This window comes from Phocoena sinus, chromosome 17 (assembly GCF_008692025.1).
Source record: "Phocoena sinus isolate mPhoSin1 chromosome 17, mPhoSin1.pri, whole genome shotgun sequence".
NCBI classification, from domain to species: domain Eukaryota; kingdom Metazoa; phylum Chordata; class Mammalia; order Artiodactyla; family Phocoenidae; genus Phocoena; species Phocoena sinus.
In genome coordinates, this window is record NC_045779.1 from 78,464,879 (window position 1) to 78,486,242 (window position 21,364).

At 60.2% G+C, this 21,364-nt stretch overlaps 1 protein-coding gene across 2 annotated transcripts in view; it reads right to left on the bottom strand.

Moving 5' to 3' along the window:
• The window catches only part of ZC3H3 (zinc finger CCCH-type containing 3), a 79,644-nt gene extending 60,562 nt beyond the window's left edge, over positions 1 to 19,082 (bottom strand). Inside the window, exons 1-3 of one of the 2 annotated variants that reach the window (XM_032610056.1) lie at positions 18,984 to 19,082; positions 16,257 to 17,559; positions 14,862 to 15,058 (exon numbers count right to left, since the gene is read on the bottom strand). In XM_032610056.1, coding sequence (XP_032465947.1) covers positions 14,862 to 15,058; positions 16,257 to 17,559; positions 18,984 to 19,071 — 1,588 coding nt within the window. In that variant the 5' untranslated portion in view covers positions 19,072 to 19,082. Of the gene's footprint in view, positions 1 to 14,861; positions 15,059 to 16,256; positions 17,560 to 18,847; positions 18,884 to 18,983 lie in introns of those variants that run through there. The other variant, XM_032610057.1, reaches the window with a different exon arrangement.
• Positions 19,083 to 21,364: the final 2,282 nt, after the last annotated feature.

A 21,364-nucleotide genomic window follows, 5' to 3' on the forward strand; every position in this document is an offset into this window, starting at 1 on the left:
CCCCTCACAGGCTCCGGGCTGCCTGGGCTCTCCGGCTGCTCACCCGTTCCTTGCTGGTGGCCGAAGGGTCAGGGCTGCAGCACAGGGGCAGCGAGCAGGCCGCGGAGGGGAGCCTGGGTGTGGGGAGGGCCCCGGCCTCACTCAGCCCTACAGCCAGCCTGCCTGGCGCCGGGCGCTGCGGGGGCAGAAGGAGGGCAGGGCAGCGCACGAGCACGGGAGCTCGGGAGCTCGGGCTGCATCCCTGCCTCCCCACCCTCAGCTCCGTGGAGGCCACAGGGAGGAGCCCGGCCTTAGCTGCGGCTGCGCTGGGCCAGCAGACTCCAGAGTGAGCCTTCCGCTCCCCTCCCCTCCCCCTCTGCCCTCCCCTCCCCCCTCCCCCTCCCCCTCTGCCCTCCCCCCTCCCCTCCCCTCCCCTCCCCTCTGGGATCCTCCAGTCCCTGTGCAGGATGCAGCCCCTGAGCCAGCAGCACCCGCCTCGGGGTCAGTTCCCAGGCCCACAGCTGGCAAGAAGCTCCTGCTGGGGCCAATGTAAGGCTGGGGGCAGCTGGGGCCATACGGGTGAGGACCAAGGGCCGTCTGGGGGCCCCTGAGAAACGGGGCTCAAGGCAGCCCCACCCATCTGTGAGCGCTGGGGCTCCTGCAGAAGACAGGGTCTTGGCCCTCTGTGAGAGGAAGGAGGGGGGAGGGGGGAGGGGAAGGGGGAGGAAAGCGGGCAGGGAGGAGGGAAGGAGGTGCAGGGGTCTGAGGAAGGGCTGTGGGGCACAGGGCTAGCCCGGGCAGGTCAGGCACAGGCCTCCCAAACTCAGGGTGGTGGGCGCCCGCAGGCCACTCTGTTGTCTCTCACGCAGAGGGCGCCACACCTGATGCACATGCCATCTGGTGGGGGAAAGGGAGCCCCGAGAAACTCAACAGAAGGAAGAGAGGGAAGCAAAGGGGCTCCCAAGAGAAGGCCTGGGGCGCAGGCTGCCCCCCCAGTGCTGACGCCCCAGGTCACGGTGCCCACTGGCACAACAGCCTGGAGGGGCAGCCGGGGTGCCTGAGCTCAGCCGGGCAAGTCCCGGGGTCCAGCCCGTCCCCCATTTCAACATTCCAGACCCCCACGCGGGTGTAGAGCGAGCAGTGACGGGAACACATGGCGCTGGTGATTTGCTGGACCACCGTGGGCTCCAGCGGGGCTCACCCCAGACACGCCGGGAGTTGGTGGGCCCGGGCCTGCTCAGACCCCCGGTCTCCCACCTCGAGCAGGGCCTGGCACAGAGCAAGCTTCTCTCCTCGGCCTTCCCAGACTCTGCGGCAGGCCCGGGCCACGGAGTTCAGCTTCTCTCACAACACCAGGCCTGCCTTCCATCTCCTGCAGACGCAGGGAGGTGCGGCCCCTCGCCTCGCCGCCCCACGCGCCTCCCCCGGCCTGCGGCAGCTCAGGGTCTGGCGGCTGCCCTGCTGCAGCCCAGCATGTGGGGTGCGAGCAAGCCGCTCTGAAGGCATCCCTGCAGTGAGCCATCCTTCGCGCTACAAGACGTCTCCCGCCAAGCAGGCTCACGCCCCTCCCCGCACCAAGCACGCGCTGCCTCACAGGACGCCACCTGCCGGGTCGGGCGGCCCCTTGCTGCTGCGCCCACTCTCAGCTGCCACCTACCCGCACGGCCGCTGGCACTGCCGGAGCCCATCAGGGACCGGCACAGCTTGGGATACACCATGAGAAGGAAACACAACAGCTCCGAATTAATTCAGAAAGCGCAGCGCCCCAAACGGCCGGCAAGCGCTGGGGGACCAGGACGGGCCCTGCCCACCGGCCCACGGCTCTCCTGGTCAGAGCCAGCCGGGGTTGGAGTATCTCAGAAGTCTCCCCATCCACAGATGGGCAGGAAAGGCAGAAGCGGCAGCACGTCCCTTAGGTCCCTGCCACACCCAAAAACTTTAACGAGACGGGAGGGGGCGAGTGTGCCAGGGACAAGACCCCTGGGCCGGCCGGATGCCCCGAAGCATCCCAGGATGGGTCCCGGGGCAGAGGCAGTCAGTGACCCGTGCCCGGTCCGGAGAGAACGCTGGCCCCGGAACCCACCCGGGCCTCTCCACGCACAGCACCTGAGGGTTCAGCCCCCGGGGGGCACAGGAGGGCGTGGGGAGGGCAGCAGCTCGCTCCCACGTTTGCAACCCCACGGCAGGGGACCTGCCACCTCCCTGAGCTAGACACCTTGTCCCAGTGCTGCCCGGACCAGCCGGCAGTGGGAGCAGGAACAGTGCAGACCCCTGGGGACCCCTGGGCCAGAGGCAACCAGAAGGGCCAGAGCTCCTTTTGCCAGGCCTGGAGACACTCAGGCAAACCAACAAATGAGGGCGCGCCTGATGATTAGAAGCTGATAGGTTTACAGTCGTCGCGTGAGGCTACAGATTTGCCTTGCAAATTCCATCAAGTCTATGCATCAGGGCCAAAGCTTCAAATCAAAAGGATACCTGTGACCGCTGAGCCCCGGGCCACACAGGTGATGCCTAGGTGGTGCCAGCACGGCCCAGCTGGGCTGTGGTGCCTTCTCAGCCTGGGATCTGCCTGGAAAGGGCTCAGTCTTGGGGGAAGCACTGCTCACTTCCCATGGACACGAGAGGGAAGGCAGGAAAGCAGGAGGGCTACGAAGAGAGGGCCCCACGGACACGGCGCCTCTCCAGGGTCACGCGGCCTGTCCAGAAGCCCCCGGCAGAGGTACACGCGGCCCCGCCCTTTCCAGGACAGCTGAGCCCACCGCCCTCGGGGCCCCCCTCGGCAGAGCAAGTAGCGGGGCCCCGGCAGGGTGGGAAGCAGAGGGTCTCAGCTCAGAGCCTGGGGGAGGCCCATCCTTGGTGCCCACCCTGACTGGGCTCCCTCTGTGTCAACATCCTCCCAGGAGGACACGGTGGCGGGGGGCAACCAAGGGGACACAGCCGAGGGGGCTCCAAGCAAGTGCACCATCGCTGCCCACCGGCTCTGGGGCAGCAAGACCTTCCTGCCCACGACCCTTCCCACCACCCCAAGAAGACACAAGCGGCCTCAGGTACAACAGAGCTGGGAGCCAAGTGTCACCAGGTCCTGCTCCTTGCCCAAAGCCAGCAGCTCCAGCCCACGTGAGCTGCAGGAGCAGGGAGGGAGCTGCTGGGACGTCTGAGCCCCACCAGCCCAGCCTGCACGCCCTGCGGGGCAGAGAGACACCCACCCTCCCAGGCTGAGGCCTCTCCATGGTCAGGCGGCCTGCCCGCCCCGGGCCCAGAGAAGTGTGCCCCGAGGCGGTCAGCTCTTGTCCAGACCAGGCTGCCCCACTCCCTCGGGCAGCCTGTGCACCAGGGCCCTCTGCCGGTGGCCGCCTCAGAATCCAGCGCTCTCCCTGGATGTCACCGAAGGCCCTACTGACACAAGCACCGCCACCCCAGCTGTCATGCAACCCCACTGCAACTCTTCGCCCACCCCTGGGCAGGCAGCACCCCTGGCCCCTCACCCAGCCTCCACCGCCTGTGCCCAGGCCTGCCCAGCCCCTACAGCAGGCTCTGCATGGGGAGGCAGGCAGGGCTGCCAGAGGCCCCTCCCAGGGCCTGGAGCGGAGGCGGGGCAAGGCCTACAGGAGCAAGGCCATCGTGCAGGAGGCCCACGGGCTGCCCCATCTACCCCACACCCAGAGACCTCTACTTCTCAGAGGCCACGGGTCAGTGAGCCCCTCCTGTCCCCAGCACACAGGTTGCTGGGGGTTGCAGGGAGCCGCCCTTCTTCCCCCACCAAGCACACACTGGGGACAGGTGGGCAAGTGGGCTCCCACCACCCCTCCCTCGTCCTTCTCCTGCACAGACCCTGTTCTGCAGGCCAGCCTGCTGGTGCAGTGAGCCCGCCCCAGCGTGGGGCCCTCCCTGGGCAGGAAGTGCCTGGGTACTCTCACTGCCCACACTGCCCTGACTCTGTAGGTCTGCTCCCCCAGGGGCCACGCACCCTGTCTGGGGGAACATGACATCATCCGGCCTTGAACTAGCTCCAGAACTCCATACACAACGTCCACCACTCGATACAAAATAACCAGACATACAAGCAAATCACACTTGACACAAAACTAAGAAGGAAAAAAACAGGCAATGCAATGAACAGGGATCCAGATAACTGGGTGGTCAGACACGGACTTTAAAAACGATTAATACATTCAAGGGCTTAAAGACAAGATTGCAGGACTTCCCTGGTGGCGCAGTGGTTAAGAATCCGCCTGCCAATGCAGGGGACACGGGTTCGAGCCCTGGTCTGGGAAGATCCCACAGGCCACGGAGCAACTAAGCCCGTGCGCCACAACTGCTGAGCCTGCGCTCTAGAACCCGTGAGCCACAACTACTGAGCCCAGGTGCCGCAACTACTGAAGCCCATGCGCCTAGGGCCCGTGCTCCACTACAAGAGAAGCCACCACAATGAGAAGCCCACGCACCACAACGAAGAGCAGCCCCCCTGCTCGTCACAACTAGAGAAAGCCCACGCACAGCAACAAAGACCCAACACAGCCAAAAATAAATTAATTAAAAAAAAAAAAAAGACAAGATTGCAAATTTTGGCAGAGACCTAGTAACTATTTTTTAATAGAAATTTTAGAATTTAAAAGTCACTAAAACTAAAACCTCAACGGATGTGTCTTGTAGCAGATTATACGAAGCTGAAACGACAATAACTAAACTAGAAAATAGGTTAGAAGAAACTACCCAGATTTAAGCATGGAGACAGGTCACAGAAGACACAGAGAAGAACACAGGAAACATGTAAGACATGGTGAAAAGGTTCAGTACAAATGCAGCTGAGGTCCCAGAAGGAGAGGTGGGGATGGAGCAGAAGCAATGCTTAAAGACAGAATGGCTGAAATTCCAAAATTGATGAAAACCATCAAGCCACAGATTCAAGAAATAGCACCAACCCTAAGCAGGACAGATAAATGTACAGGAAGCACCATGGCACACCTGCTGAGAACCAAATAGGTAAAACGTACAGGAAGCACCATAGCACACCTGCTGAAGACCAGAAACAGAGAAAGCCCCACAGCCAGAGCGGGGAGAGCCACGCCACCCTCCTGGGAAGGACAGCTGACGTCACCAAACGCCGTCAGCTGGTGATGGGAAGGGTCTCTCCCCAGCACCGAAAGCCCCACGGCTTCCCAGGCAAAAACACTCTCCAGAGAGTAAGGCAAGAACAAGGACTTTTCAGATAAACATCTATTGAGAGCAATGGTCCCCAGCACACCTGCAATATTACAGGATATATTAAGAAGAGTTTCTCAAACAGAAAGCAAGGAAAGGATGAAGAGAAAAGGGAGAATAAATACATAGTCTAGGTCAATGCTGACTGTACACAATTTTTTCTAGGGTCTAAAATATATGGAGAATTAAAATCATGGCAGTTCCCCACGTTTGATGGAAGAGAGGAAAATAGGGTTTAAGTACTCCAAGCTTCTTACATTGTCTGGGAAGGGATCAGACAGTAATTTCTAAGTACCAATAACAGTGAGTCAAGAACACACAATATAACCTCTGGGGAAACCACCAAAAGAAGAATAAAAGAATGTATAATAAGCTAATTGAGGAGAAAATGGAATTTAAAAATACACATCCAAAAGAAGAAGAAGAAGGAGAGAAAAAAACAAAACAGGTGCAACAAAGAAAAAGCACAGAGGAAGACAGCAGATTTAAACCCAAATACCCTAGTAATTGCATTAAATGTGAACAAACGAAACCCTTTTTTAGAAAAACAATTTCAGATTGCACTTAAAACACAACTATTTGCTGGATACAAAAAAATCTAAACATAATAACGGATAAAAGTAAACATGTCTGCACATGTCACACATAAATACATTTGCATAGAGAGTGTGTGTGTGTGTGTACACGTGTATATACACACATTTTGTGACACTAACTAAAAGGAAACTGGCCTAGCTATACCTGCTTCAGAGAAAGTAAATTTTAAGGCCAGAAGCTTTACTGGAGATAAAAAAGGACATTTCGTAGCAGTAAAAGATTCAATCCACCTGGGAGATATAACAATTCTAAGTGGTTTACACTCAGTCAAATGACCTCAAAATGCTTAATGCAAAAGTGACAACTGGAGAACAGTGGAAGATCTTAACACTCTCTCTCTATGACTGGAAAAAGCAGACACCCTCCCTGCCCCGCAAAATCAGAAAGTATACAGAAGACCTGAACAACACAATTAATACAACTTACCTTACAGAGCCCCAAACTCCCCAAGTGGAATCATTCTCTCTAAGTACACACAAGAGCTTTACCAAAACTGACCCTAAGCTGGTCCTTAAAACAAGTCTGAGCAGACTTCAAAGGACTGAAATCACACAGATAGCTCGCCCAGTGGAGTGAAGCTGGGGAGCGGTCATTACAAAGAAACTCAAAAGCCCCAGGGGTTTGGAAATGAAGCAATCCCTTTTGAATAACCCTGGATCAAAGAAAAAATTACAATGAAAATTAGAAAACATTTTGGAGGAACACAAAAATAATTAACTTGCAGAAGACAGCTAAGGTTATGCTCGGGAGAATTTATAAGCTTACACCTCCATATTTCAGAAAAAAAGAGAACCTGGAGGTCAACTGTCCAGCCATCTGGTCCTGTTGCGCTCCGTCCAAGCTCAGACCCACTGGCCGTGTGGGCAGCTCTGACCCTGGACAGCAGCCCTCAGCCCCGGCCTCTGCTCCCCGGCTGCCTGTCTCCCCACGTGCTGCCCCTTGGGGCACTGTCTCACAGCCCAGAGTCAAGGACATACATACCCGGGCCGGCCCCAGTGTCAGGGCAGCAAGAGGGGCAGTGTGGCCCTGCAGTCCCTCCCCCTGCTGCCCTGCCTTCCCAAGCCGAGGGGACCACACAGCATGGAGGTGGCAGCCTGAGACAGATGCCGACCACAAACCCCCACCCCACCTGGCATCTTCCCCCTTTAAAACGCAAGCAGTAAGGAGAGCCCGGCTAAAGAGAGCTCCACAGGGGAAACATGTCTTTGGAGTTCCTTTCTGAGATGGCTTCTCTGTGCCCAAGCCCAGCTGCCCACCTCGGCGCCCCCAGCTTCACTCAAAGAGAGGGCCAAGGAAGAGCAGCTCCAGCCCAGACCCCCGGCTCTGAGTCTCATAGGGAGCCCACTGCATCACTGGCCGCCCTGGCACAGGGCCAGGCCGAGGTGTGCGGGGGCAGGGGTGCTCCGTAACGTAGCCCGGGGCGGGCTCCTGGACTGGGACCATGGGAACATGGAGGAGTGGGACCTGGGTCTGGATGGGGTGCCCAGCAACATGCTGAAGCTGTAGAGAGAAGGTGCCACAATCCAGGACCTGGAAGGCCATGGCCCACCTCCAGCAGGTAGGAGCTCCCACGTCCCCGTCACCAGGTGGCCCCCACTCCCCAAGGGAGGAAGGGGCTGGGCCCAGGAGAGCAGGTGGGACAGACCACCTGAGGGGCCAGCGGCAGCCACAGGGAGAGCACTGAGGGCCCAGGGGGAGGCTGGGAGAAAAAGCAGCCCTAGAAAGACTCCGCCCTGCACCCCGCGCCCACGGACGGGTGGGCTTCTGAGAGCGCATCGGCTGAGGGACCCTCGGGCCGGGCCAGGCCCAGCTGGCAGAGAGGCTGGGTTTAACTCGGTCAGCCAGGACACAGGGGCGGGCCACCCTCAGCACACTGTCTACACTCATCGGACACCTGGGGACCCTGGCCCACGAGACCCCGGGGCTGCAAGCTCTGGCCATCGTGAGAACATCACCCCTCCTTCCCAGGTGAGGAGCGGCTCCCAGGGCTTCAGCCTCATGGAGTCACTCAGGTGCCCCTGACTCCGCGGAGGTCACAGCTCCCCTAGAGGCCCCACGCCTGGCAGGCGCCACACAGGCAATGCGCGTACGCGTACACGCACTCCCACGCCAGCTCTTGTGGAAGAATTAATTAGCACGGCCATGACCAACGTAAAACTGGAGGCCTCCGACACGCCTGATCGTTTATGCAAGGCTCAGGATCGCTGCGGCTGCCTTTTGCAGGGCCTACTTCAGCATTTTCCTTTTCCCTTAGGAAAGCAGGGCTCCAGATTGAACTGCTCTCACGCCCTTTACAGCATCTGCCGTAGTAAAGCTAAACCACCCAACCGCACGCCAGCGGGTGATGACGGACCACAGACCGCTCCACGACGGGAAACCCCAGCAGCGAGAAGAGCGCCAGGAGCACCAGCAGCCGCCCAGCCTAGGATCCGCCAAGCCGGCCCCGCCCCCGCGACCCGCACAGAGACCCCCAAGAGATGACCTTCCACAGCTGTGGGGACAGAGCAAGGCAACGCCAGCACCAGCCTGGAGGCTTAGAACCAGGGCTTGCCCACACCTCGGGACCGGGACCCAGGACCAGAGCACTGGACACGACGGGGACACCACAGGGGTCACCCAGCCCCGGCCCTGCGGCCACCCCTCTGGGCCACAGCCCTGGCTCCTGATCATCCCAAAGTGCTCCCAGTGGGCGCTGGTGGTGAAAAAACACTCCTGATGAACGCGGAGACCCGGGGCGAGGCTTCACCGCGCCCCCTCTGACCACTGACCCTCCCGCGGTCCTGAGGCCAGCACAGGCCACGCACAGGGCTGCCCGGCGCCAAGCAGTGGGCTCTGGGCTGCCTCCCAGGAGTGATGCTGCCGTTAGCACCTGGCCCGCCGCCTGCCCGTGTCCACTGGGTACATCTGCTCAGAGGGGAGGCGGGGCCTGTTGGGAGAGGCTTGGGGCGCGGTAAGACGGGCAGGGCCCAAGACCACACCTACCTCTTCTGCCGATGACCCAGGATGAGTGGCCGCCCACTGCATCCATAAACAGGTGACAGCAGATCCTCCAGACCGCGTGGCTGGCACGGCAGACTAAGAGATGTGAGGGAAGCGCCCGCCACGTGCTGGCAAGCTCTGAGCCAGAGGCAGGCGGCTGTGTGAGGCCCGGCTTGAGTGAAAGCCTCGGCAGCGCTCAGATCCATATCTGATGGCACCGTGAACTCTGGGCCCTTCCTGTCAACCACAGCCCTGCCGGCACAGCCCTGAGCGAGCCGCCAGGCCCACACACCACCCACCGCGCTGGCCACTTGTCTGTGCAGAGGCAGGCGAAGGAGAGGTGGGTGGGCTCTCGCCACACATGCGCCGTCCTGGGCAACCCCTGGGCGGCGAGGACGCCACTGCCCGCCCACCCGCCCGTGGCTTTTCCTTGGCACCTGACAGCAGACCTCTCCAAGTGACTGGGAGGAATCACATGGCCTGTTGCTACCAGGAAGCCCCCTAGCCTGGGGCCGAGTGTGCTGGGTGGGCTGCCAGCCCCCAACAGCACAAGCGTCGTGCTGGGTTGGTGTGGACCAGGCAGCACCCTCTTTGCACACACGAAGCCTGTCACCTCAGGGCAGCCGGAGTCTCCCCCCGCTGTGGCCGGGGGAGAGGAGCCCCGGAGCTGGCCCCGAAGCCCCAGGTCTGCACTGGAAAGCGCACGTCCACACCGCGGGCTGTGACAACTAACTTCCGCAACCCAACGGGTGGCCAATCGGAAACCATTTTTGAGGTCTACGAAAAGTTCTCTTCTCTGCTGCCTTCTCTGGGGTCTGTCAGCACTGAGGCGGATCAAGTGGGGCCTCGGGCAGCCAAGGTACAGTTATCCCCCCAGGGAGCACGGGGTGGGGTAGAGGTGTCACGTGGGGACCCCCAGGGACCACCTGCCCCACCCCCCAGCCAAAGTCTGACTCTAGGCCCAGGGAACTAGGTGGGAGGGGTCAGAGGGCCGGCGGGGGGGGGGGGGGCAGAGCGAGAGGAGGAGTCAGGCTGGAATCTTTGTAAGGTCAGGTCCCCAAGGCACGAGGCCACAGGCCTGCTAAGCATGCAGTTGCGAATTCAATTAAAGCGATTATCTGCTGTGTCAAATAAACTGTGTGCAGCGTACATCGGGCGGCACTGTGTACCTCGGGCTCATTATTCCCTAACTGTTTCCTCCTGTTTACGCGCCCTCAAGCTAAACTGCTGACAGCACGAACCCAAATAAAAAATGAGCGCACCTTGTCCCGAGAAAATGGATTCTCCCTTCCCCTGGACCCGCGATCGCCAGGTTTTATATACTCTGCTCCTGGTGACATTAGTAATTCAATTTTCTTTTTATTAGCCCCCTTATCTGTTGAGCAACACAGTGGCAGAGCTGACCTCTTTCGCACGGGTAAATGTTTAAAATCTTTTCCGTGATTAATTTTGCCAGTTAAGAAAAAGAGGAGAAATGGCCCGGCTCTTAGCCATCACAATGAATAAAGCTTAATGTTGATTGTGATGGAATTTCTAATGCCAGGGAAATTGATTGAACGCAGCAATTACACTGCAATAGTAACTCAAGGGAGACGGGATCGCTTTCTCCTGGCCATAGCCTTTTGGTTATTTAAAACAATCCAATTTGCAAGGATAATTACGTATTAGTGTTTTATCTGCCACCTGAAATGAACAGGGGAGTTTCGATACTGGCCCAGCACTAGCAGGTTATTGCTGCAAATTACTTGATATCTGCTTTCTTTCACATAAAGAGGAAATTAGGCAATCAATTACCAGAAAAAGGTGGATGAAGAATAAGAGGGGCAAGTGCGCCCTCTGCTGGCCACCAGGCTGCACAGCCGGCCTGAAGTGGGGACCCCAGCCGGGGAAGCCCACCTCTCCCTCTCCCCCTCCTCAGCCCTCCCGGCCTCAGGAGCGAGGGCGTCCCAAAAGGGTCAGGTCTGACACAGCTCCAAGCGGAGGGCTGCATCTGGCACTAAAAGTCTGTGTGGGAAACAGGGCAGAGAAGCCTCAAAGCAAGTAGATGCAGAGACAGCCTCTGCCCCCATTCCCAGGGAGGCCCTGCCAGTGGCCCGAAGGTGGGGTCTGCACTCTCCAAGAGATGGGAGAGCACGCCCTGCATGCACGCGCGCGCGCGCACACACACACACACACACACACACACACACACACACACACACACACAGCTGCTCAGGCCCACCAAGGGAGGGCAGGCAGGCAGAGCTGGGAAGCGGGAAGCCGGGTAGGCCTTTTGAGAGGAGGGGGCTGGGGGAGCCGTCAGCCCAGGGAAATGACCTCCACCTGTCCCGGCCTCACGACGCCGGCCCAGCACACTCGCCTCCGCCAGCGCAAGCCTCTCCAGTGAGCTCCCTGCCGTCAAGTCCCAAGGATGAGGACCTCACCCCTCGGCCTGTAGTTCAGTTGCCTCACCCACAACCTCATCCTGGCTGCTGCCCCTCCGGGACCGCTGGACATTCCTGGGGCCCCGACGCGGCCGCCTTGTGTCCCTGAGCACACCCATGCAGGCCCAGGTGCCTCCACTGTCCCTCAGGGGCTTCCCAACAGAACCCCCTTTTCCTTGCTGTGGCCGAGCGCCACTTCCCATCCCTGGTCCTGCCTGCCCTCTGGCCTCAGCCCCTCCCACCCTCCAGGACACGGGCCACACAGGACCAGTCTCTGCTCCTGGAACAGGCAAAGCTCAGCCTACCTGTGACTTCGCCTGCAGAGGTGTGCCCACGTGCCCCTCTCCTCACGCAGGGCTCGGTTCAAATGTCACTCCTCAGAGACGTCTCCGCCGCCCACCCTCCCCGAAGCTCCCTGCAGCACTGCTGCCTGTCTCCTTTTCCTCAGAGTGCTTCTGCCACCTGAAAGCAACTTTTCTTTTCTTTTTTTTTGGCCGCGCTGTGCAGCCTGTGGGATCTTAGTTCCCCGACCAGGGACTGAAGCCGGGCCCCCAGCAGTGGAAGCGCTGAGTCCTAACCACTTGACCGACAAGGAATCCCCCTTGAAAGCAACTTTTCAGTCTGTTTACAAGCACCTGAGGAGCCGTTTGTGTCCAGCAACGCAGCACGGCCCCAGCACACACACACCCCAGGAGACAGCACACTGCCCTGCACAGCTGTGCAGGAAACGGGGAGGGGATGAGGGGGTGGAGGACAGAGGATGCATGCGGGGATGGACAAGTGGCTGAGTGAGGGGAAGCCTTCTGCAAGCCCTTCCCCCAACAGGACCCTCTCCCCTCCTCAGCCTCCACCTCTCCTGCAGGGCATTCTGTGCGTGGTTATCACACTGTCTATAACTATGAGCTGATTCATCTGCCTCCTAGTGGAGAGGAGCGTGAAGGCAGGGAATGTGGCAGCCCCACTGGCAGGCGCCGCAGTCCCCACCGGACAGCCCCACACCCAGCGGTGCCCTCAGCCTTTCTCCCCCTCCCACCGAGTACCATGGCTGCCCTGCCAGCAGGCGGCAGCCACCACCGTCCCCAGCCTGCACCCCACTCTGCTCTAGGCCTACAAAGGGACCAGGCTATTCACAAGTGCAGGTGCAGCTCCAGGGACGATACATGCCACCTCCTCTCCCACCTGGCCTGGTTACCGCATCTGCAGGCCCAGCGTCTGTGCCCCCGCCAGCCCCTCACCCCTCTGTCCACCCCGCGACCGGGTGAGCATCCCAGAACATCTCTGGCCCATGGCCCAGGGATGCTGCCCACAGGCCCCTACCCAGCTCTCCAGCTCCCCCGCCGCCCTTTGGCCAGTGGTTCCTGCAGCAAGGCTGCTGCCAGGCTGTTCCCGTGCCTGGGGCAGCCCTCACCCCGGCCCCCAAGCCGCACCAGAGCCCTCCGGCCTGGAGCCGGGAGAGAGGGCACCCAGGACCACCTGGCCGGCTGGTGGGAAAGCTTGGCTCTGCGAGGAGAGTTCCCGATGCTACTGCTGCCCACCCATCCGCAGAGGGCCCCTCGGTCCGTGGGTCCCTGGCCCACTCCTAGACCGCGTGGCGCTCCTTCCCTGGGGTGCCCACTGCACAGGCCAGCAGCAGCCTGCCTTGGGCCTGTCGACCCCCAGGCCAGACTCCTTGGAGGCAGGGGCAGCACAGGCCTGGCAGGGACAGAGTCAAGGCCAGTGTGCGTACCTGCATCAGGACTCAGCACCCCTGGGTGGCAGGAAGGGCGCCAAGAGGCCCAGGGCCCTGTCTGCCACGACCATGCCACACTCAACACCTGCCCAGCAGGTGCTCCACACACACACCTGCTTCTAGGCCCAGCAAGGGGGCCCGACGCCCAGCAGACGCCCACCAGATCCCCCAAGAGCTCTGCTGCCAGGAAGGGCCCAAGAAGGCAGGACAGGGCCTTAGGGCCTTCCCAGCACGCTGCCCCGGCTGGGACACTCCTCCCCCAAGCCACCTCCAACCACGTCCGTCAGTCAAGCCTCGCTGAAATACTACCTCCACAAGGGGCCCTACCTGGCCACCCCCTCTCTGTCGCCCCGACACCCTGCTAGTGGCAAGTCACGATGGGAATGTCTCAGCAGCTGGCCAGCTCGAATGCGGGCACCAGAGGGCAGGAGGGACCACCCCTGCCTTGGGTCTCCTGGATCTCCAGCACCCGGACCGCCCACCTCCCACAGCCGGCCCTGAGTACCATCATGGCCTACACGCTGCCATCGCGCGTGACACCTCATCTGTGGGGACAGATCTGTCTGCAACTTCTCTGCACACCCGACATCTCGGCCGGCTAAGACAACACTGTGACAGAGAGGATCTGAACGGGGCCATGAGTCCCCACAGAGGCCCAGATGTCCACAGACACCACCTCCTGGCCTCTCCCCCAGCTGCCCCAAGAGGCCACCTGACCCCCCACCTGCCCTCAAGCTCCCTGGGGGCCCCCCCGCCACCAGTCTATCGAAGCGAGGGGCATCCTCAACTCGTCCTCTCCAGTCAACCTGCGGCAGCCTGGCCGCTGGTCACCTTCAACCTCTTCACTCCCAGCCAGTCCTGCAGCCAAGGCCCACCCCCCAATCCAGCCACCTCACAGGAACCAGGAACCACTAACGGGGCTCCCTCTGCTCTGTCACCTGGCATGAAATCCACACTTGCCATGGTGCACGGGATACGGCCAAAGGAGAATGGGTGGGAGGCCGGCACCCTCCAGCCTCACTTCCCCACAGCCCTCTCGCCGCCCCGCTCGACCCTCTGCCTGGGACCCCACGGCCCACCCTCCCATGGCCGGCTACGCGCAAATGCTCAGCACAGCCCAGGCACCAGCTCCTCCAGAAGCCTTCTTCAAAGCCTCCTGGCCAGGCCAAGGACCACGCCCTCAGCTGGGTTCCCCAAGCACCAAGCGTAGCACAGTTGTTAGAGCACAAGGCCCCGGCTGGAGCACCCAGCGCCGAGCCTGCCCGGCCCCAAACCCTGTCACCTCCAGATCTCATATGGGTCAGTCTAGAAGCCGCTGCCGGCACGGTCACCCCACCACTCAGAGGGGCCACCTCAGGACCAGGCACCCAGACGAAGCCTGGCTCTGCAGCCTCCCCAGAGCACTGCCATCGCGGCAGTGGGGAGCTAGCCTCCTGCGGGGACCACGCCCACAGCGCTCCCCATTCTGTTGCTGGACTCCAGGGACTCATTAAGAGGGCAAAGCCGACCCCTCCCAGGCCAGCTCAGGCTTCCCGAAGAAAAGGCAGCAGCCAGCAGGGAGGGGAGGGGTAGACCTGTGGCCCAGGCAGTGAGGAAAGGAGGGAGAGGCCCTGGGCGGCACAAGCCACGTCTCCTCCCCCTTCAGGGCTGCGGGGCTGCCACCCTCTCATCTACCTTCCCGCTCCTCCTGCCAAGAGGGACTCGGCCGCACATACACAGAGGGATGTGAACAGACCACCACATGCCTGCCTGGAAGCATCTCTCCGACCCAGAGCGCAGGGCACGATACCCCGATTCTTCTCCTTCTCCACTCACTAGCCCAGGCCACCCACTGCCCGCCAGGCTGAGCGCTCCTGGGCCAGGGCCCCACAATGCAAGGTGGACGGCGAAGGTGGGTCCCAACAGGGAGCAGAGCCGTCACAGGCCCAGGGAGCCCCTCCTCCTGGTCATACCTTCCTTGGTGGGGAGGTGGGCCCGGCTAGGAGGCAGGCAGCACAGCCGGTGCCTGCTGACCTGCATCAGGCCCTTGTTGGGCGTCTTCTTCAGCACAGGGCTGCTCTTCCCCCGGAGGGCCTGCCTCCGCCGCAGGCTGAACTGGCTCTTGGCCGTGGCAGCAGGTGGGGGGCTGCTCTTCTTGTCCCCAGGAAGGCTGCAGAGACAAAGAGCAGACGGCTCCTAACAGGCTCCCCCAGCGAGTGGCTCACCTCCCCACCCCTGCCCGCCCAGATCCCAGCAACACGGACTCAGTCCCCGGAGGTAACCAACCTCAGCAGCCAGCCGTCAGAAGGCTGCTCCCTGCCCATCCCCCCACGCCACCCCCCTCCTCCTCCCCGCCAGGCTCGCAGCCACAACCCTGGAGGATCCCAGAGCCAGGGCAGGCGGAGAGCGGAGAGCGCAGGAGAGCAGCCCTCGACCCCCACCCAGTGCTCCACAAGCACCTCCTGCACCGCCCCAGGCCAGATGAGCTCCCGCCTGGAACTGGAGGAGAAGCAAAGCAGGCAGGCCTTGTACGGAGGAGGTGCTGCCACCAGCCTGGTGACCCCCTCCCCACACTGGCGGAAACAGAGGCCACTGTCCAGAAAATGTGAGGAGGGCAGGGAACCCGAGGAATCCAAGACAGCACCGATCGGGGAGGGCAGGGCCCAAGACCAGGTCAGACAGCAGGAAGGACCTCTGGAGTGGGACTTGCTGGGAGGTCAGTGAGTGTCACCACGTCTGACGGCAGAGGCAGGCCCTCTGCCCTTGCCACTGGCAGCCACCACAATTAAGTCCCTGACCCCAGACGGAGCACTGGGCCATGACACCGTCCTCGAGCCTCCTCTAGACCCGAGAGGACAGAGGGCAGGGAAGGTGACGTGGGTTCAGTGAGGCAGTGACTCACCCTGTCACCCGGTCATCAAGGGGCAGCCTTCCTCCCCAGTGGAAAGGCGACCCCCTCCCATAGAGACACTGCGCCCTGGGTTTGCTTGCCCTGCTCCTGGCCTGGGCACAAAACCTGCGGGCCCAGAACAGAAACCACCCAGCAGTCTCTGGTCTCTTGCCCACAGGAGAAAGGGTGGGATGCTGCCACCACCTCCACCTGTCCCCACCTGGCTGGGGGCCCCAGGCCAGCCCCGAGCCAGGTTGAGCCCTGTCATTCAGCTGTAAGGGACAGCAGTGACGCTGGCCTCATTCCTACTGACTATGGTGACACCACCACAGGCAAAGCTCCGCGCTCAGGCCCCGTCACGGTGATGCTTCCTCTCCGCCTCCCACACCCCTGCAGGTGGGCCCTCCCACCTGCTCTGCATACAAGGCGGAGCCTGCCTGGCCAGACAGGGCCCCGGGGGCGGGTCAGGGACACACACCTAGCACTCCCCCGCCTCCGGATGATCTTGGTGCGGCTCTTCACTTTGTAAGCCGAGAGCGGGGTCTCACTGAAGAGGGGCTTCAAGCTGCTGGGTCCCACTGCTGGTCTGTCCCCTGGGGGGAACCTAGACGGGACTGGGGAGAGCTGGGAGGCATGGTCCTTGCTGCCGGCCTCTGACTGCCAACGGAAGGAGGAGGCCGAGGAGGCCGAGGGGCTGGAGGCCTTCCACTTGTACTTGCTCAGGGAGGCCCCAGGCACGGAGGCTGCGGCCAACCTCCTGGGCTTGGCATCCAGGTCGCCTCTGAGCTGCGGCTTCTCCGTTCGGTCCGCTGCAGAAAAGGGGGCCTTGCACACATTCTCCGCCACTGCTCTGGGACTGAGGGCCCTCCGAGGGGCCCGGGGACTCTTCGCCGAGGCAGCCACCCACTTGTAGTTGTTTTGCCGGAACTTGTTGCTTCGACAGGACACCAGCAGCAAGGGCTCCCGGGTCTGCCTGGGTCCAGCAGCAGGTCTAGCTGGGCCTGCCACCAGGCCAGAGGCAGCTGACTGATCTGCGTGGCCGGCGTTCGCTCTCCCGTCCCCAAGGAGCTGTGTGCCGCAGCTGGCCACAGGCTGTGAGCCCACCTTCCGGCCCAGGGCCGTGCCGCCCCGCTGGGGCGGGCTGGAGGGCAGGAAGCGGGCCCTGGCCGCAACTGCGCTCTCACCGACCATCCGCCGGGGCTCTGAAGGGCTGTTGCTCACAGTACTCATTGACTTCACCACCCGGGCCTTGCAGACCAGAAGGGGGTCCTCCTCACTGCAGTTCCCCTTAGCTCTTCCTGGCCTCGAGGGCTGCTGCTGCCCGCCGGGAAGCTCACCCTCACCTTCCTGAGGCCTGTGGCTGCTCCAGGGGGCATCCCCGTAGTCTTCCAAGGAGCCCCGCAGGACCCCTGCAGTGCTAGCTGAGCCCGGCTTTGACGGTGGTTTGACCTTGACGACCATGTTCTGATCCGGACTGAGCTGGACCTGCCTCTCCAGGATGTACTGCTGGGGCTTGGGACCCGGGCTGCCCCCAGCCCCAAGGGGCGGCTGTGCAGCACAGTCACCGGGTGGGTCCGAGGATCCCAAGGGCCGATTCACAAGGGAGTATTTCTTGCGCCACACGGGCCCATGGTTCGGGGAGAAGCCCCTCCGGCTCAGACGAGGGCAGCGAGCACTGAAGGCCCTGCCGCTGCTGTAAGCGGGCGGCTGCCACTGGGAATCGGCGGAGGTGCCTGGGGCAGAGGCATTGCCATGGAGGTTTTTGTAGTCATCGATCAGACCTGAGGAGACAGGAGCACAGGCCCCATTAACCGGAGGGTGAGTAAAATCAGTGAGAATTCCCTGGAGGGGCATCAGCTGACCAGACACCCCGCAGACCCCGGTGGATCCTGTCACGTCCCAGTGCAGGAGGGGCAGCTGCCAGTGCGTGAGAACTACTGAAAGTCAGCCCAAATTCCCTAGGCCAATCTTCTCCATAAGTCTTTTCCCGTCAGTTCTACTTCAATCCTATTTCTAGTTGCTTATCCTTAAAATGTATCCCTGTGGCATATTCCCTATCCTCCAGGAATATTATGCTGGGTTCACAATCCTTTGAGAAGAAGTGTCACTCAGTATGAAAAGACCAGCAAGGCCCTATGCTGTAATGCCTCAAGAGACATGGAGGCCCTCTGGCTTGCCCACAGACAGAAAGGGAGCAGGGCTGCACCTTAATGAGCTCCCTGCCTGGCACACGAGGCAGTGAGGGTAAGGTAAGTGACACCCCTGGGTACTCCACACTTGACAGGAATGTCACACCATCCTCCCATGAGGAGAGGAGAGGCCTAATCATCTGGAATCGCGGTGCAGTGGACCGCCACGGGGCCTTGCCAAGGAAGCCCCTGGACAGCTGTGCCCGTGCAGGTGGGGCACAGGCCTCGGCTGAAACAACCCAAGCTGTTACAACTCAGCCAACAAGCCCCACCCTTACAACGCTCCCCCACCATATGTCCCGCCCCCAGGCCCAAAGAGAGCCAGGTCCAGACCTGGTGACACCTCAGGGCAGATATGATGGAAGGCCAGGAAGTGCCTGGAAGGTGGGCTCAGCCCACCTGAACTCTCCCCCATACACACTTTCCAAGTCCTTAAGTCTTCTCTTTGTGGGAATAACTTTACAAGGGGAATTTTTTTTTTTTTTTAAGTATAGCAAACCACATTAGGTCTACAAATGGAAAAGTCTGGAAACTGAAGACTGGGTTGTCTGGGCCGGGAATATCACGGAGAGTGTGACTGTACGGACGGAAGGAGCGTCAAAACGGGCTGTCCAGGGAAGAAACACACACCTGGCCCCGAGCGGGCTTTGCCACTGTCGGGCGCGGGGAGCGAGGGAGCGCCCAGGGGGCACCGAGTACGTGCCCGCGCGTGGGGGTGGGGGGGCCCCCTCCCGCCCGCCGGTTACTAAGCGACCGCCCCGCCGCCACCAGCCGCAGCGCCGGAAACGCTCGCACCCTCCGTCGAAACCCGAGCTGGAGGTGACCCAGGCCAGTCGGGACGCCCCTCCGGGTCCCCTAGACCCAGCCCGACCCCACCTACCTCCCCACCCGACCGGACCTAGCCGCCGAGACCGCGGGCGGAAAGCCACTCCCTTAGGGGAGGCGGGCAGGGGCCCGCTGTGAAGAAAAGGGGAAGAAAGGGACGCGTGACCCGGGCCCGACCCGACCTGACCCACCCTGCAGGAGACGGATCTGCCGCCGTAATTGCTCCTTTTCCTCCATCTCCAGAGTCCGCGACGCCCGGCCAGGCCCCCGCGACGTCATCGCCGCGCGACCGTTTCCCCTCGGGCTGGGCGGAGCGCGGGGAGGTGCCGAGACTGCGCACTGAGGCGAGGCCTGGGCGACTGCCGGGCCGCGGGGAGGGGGAGCAGAAGAGATGCGCCGTCACCCTGGCAACGGCTGGAGAGGCGGGGTCACGCATGCGCAGAGCTGGGGGGAGAACGTCACTACGGAGCGCCGGGAACTGGACTCACCGCTCGTGTGGAGGGGGCGCTGCGGTAGGTGGTCGCCGACCCGGAGCGCTCTGGCCGCGTCCTTCGCCAAGAACTCTCGTTCCTTGCGGGACTGGGCGAGGGCCGAATTCCAGACCCCACCCCAGCGGCGACCTGGTGGGATGAGGGCCCAGGAGACTATTGTTGCGCCGGCCAGGACAGGAGAAGAAACGTCCAAGATCGAAGAGGCCCTACAGAGACGTGTTAAACCTCTGAAAACATGAAAGATTTTGGTGTATCAGTGGAAACAAGTATAAAACCAGGTGTGTAAATCCCTCGATAGAGCTGGGGTAGTATAAAATGGTATGGCCGCTGTGGAAAACAGTCTGGTGTTTCCTCAGAAAGTTAAAAACAGAATTAGGGTTTGTCCCAGCACTTCCACTTCCGGGTATATACCCTGAAGAAGTGAGAACTCAAACACGTGTGCCAGTGTTGGATGGAGCATTATTCGCAATAACCAAAAGGTGGAAATAGCCCAAGTGTCCATGAGGATGGATGGATAAACAGTGTATATCCGTACAATGGAACAGGATTTAGCCTTGAAAAGGAATGTAGTACTGATCCATGCGACAGCATAACTGAACCTCAGAAACATTACGCTAAATGAAGTAAGCCAGTCACAAAAGGACAAATACGGCAAAATTCCACTTATATGACATAGCTAGAATAGGGAAATTTATAGAGACAGAAAGTAGATCAGAGGTTACCAAGGGCTGAGGGGAGGAGGAATGGGGAATTAATGCTTTCTGGGTAGAGTCTATGTTTGCAGCGATGGAAAAGTTTTGGAAACAAGCAGTGGTGATCGTTTCACAACATTGTGAATGTGTACTTAATGCCCCTGAAGCGGACACTTTAAAATGATTACATAACAATTTGTATGTATTTACCACAATAAAAAAAAGTGGACAGAATGTGTCTGCACAGACCTGAAAAATAGGAAATGTTAAAGGAAATTCTTCGAGCTGAAGGGAAATGATACAATATGGAGACAGATCTACATGAAGAAAGAGGACAGGAAACGGGAAATATGTTAGTAATTTTTTTTTAATTCTCATTTCTTATTTTCTCTAAAAGACAAATAGATACAGCAAAAATAATAAAAACGTATTGTGGGTTTATAACATATGTAGAGGTAAAACATATATCACCAATGATTCAAGGGGTCACGTGCTCTGTCTCCTGCAGGCGAGGATGCAGCCCACAGCCTCTTAGGTCAGCACCTGAACCCACCTTAGGGAGTCAATGTTGCTCCACTCACCATACAGCAGTGGGCACCCTGGGATTTCTTTGGCGGAGGTGGCCCCAGGCTAGGAAGACCAGGCAATAGAATGGCCCCTGCACTCAGGCTGTGAGATGGGGTGAGCCACAGGTCGTGCCCCACCAGCTGAACACTGTGTAAGACCCTTAGGCCTTGGCTGAACTCTGAGGGCAGGGTAGGGGAGTTCGCGTAGAATGAGGGAATTTCCCACCAGGGATCTTGAAAAGCACTTCTTTGGACTTGCCCTGTCTTGCTTCTCTTGAGAATCCTGCAGCCGTAGCCTTATGAATGAGCCAGGGCTGGCCTGATGGAGGATGGACAACACATGCCTGGTTAATACCACTGACCCTCTTGACAGCCAGCCGTCTGCCATACACATGAGGCCAGTGGTTGCCAGCTAGCCACAAAATCGATGAACCCAGGTGATACCATGTGGAGCAGAGATGAGCCTAAATGTCATCATTTAGGGCACCTCACATAATTATGAGCAAACCAGTGGATGTTTGTGTCACTAGGTTTTGGGGTGATTTATTAGCACACACTGACAGATTCATGGGTCTAGCACTGAACTTGTCTTCTGTGCCCGACAAGCTCTCTGCTCCTGGACTTCAGTCCTGGGGTGGTGGAGCGGAGAGCCCAGCCACTTGCTGAGAGGAGGCAGGGTTTGTAGTCCTGGGGTGGTGGAGCGGAGAGCCCAGCCACTTGCTGAGAGGAGGCAGGGTTTGTGGGTTTGTCTCCTGGAGTTGTGAAACCGTAAGTGGGATGTAAGTGCTGTCACGATTAACTCCTTAAAACTGACCTTGACAGT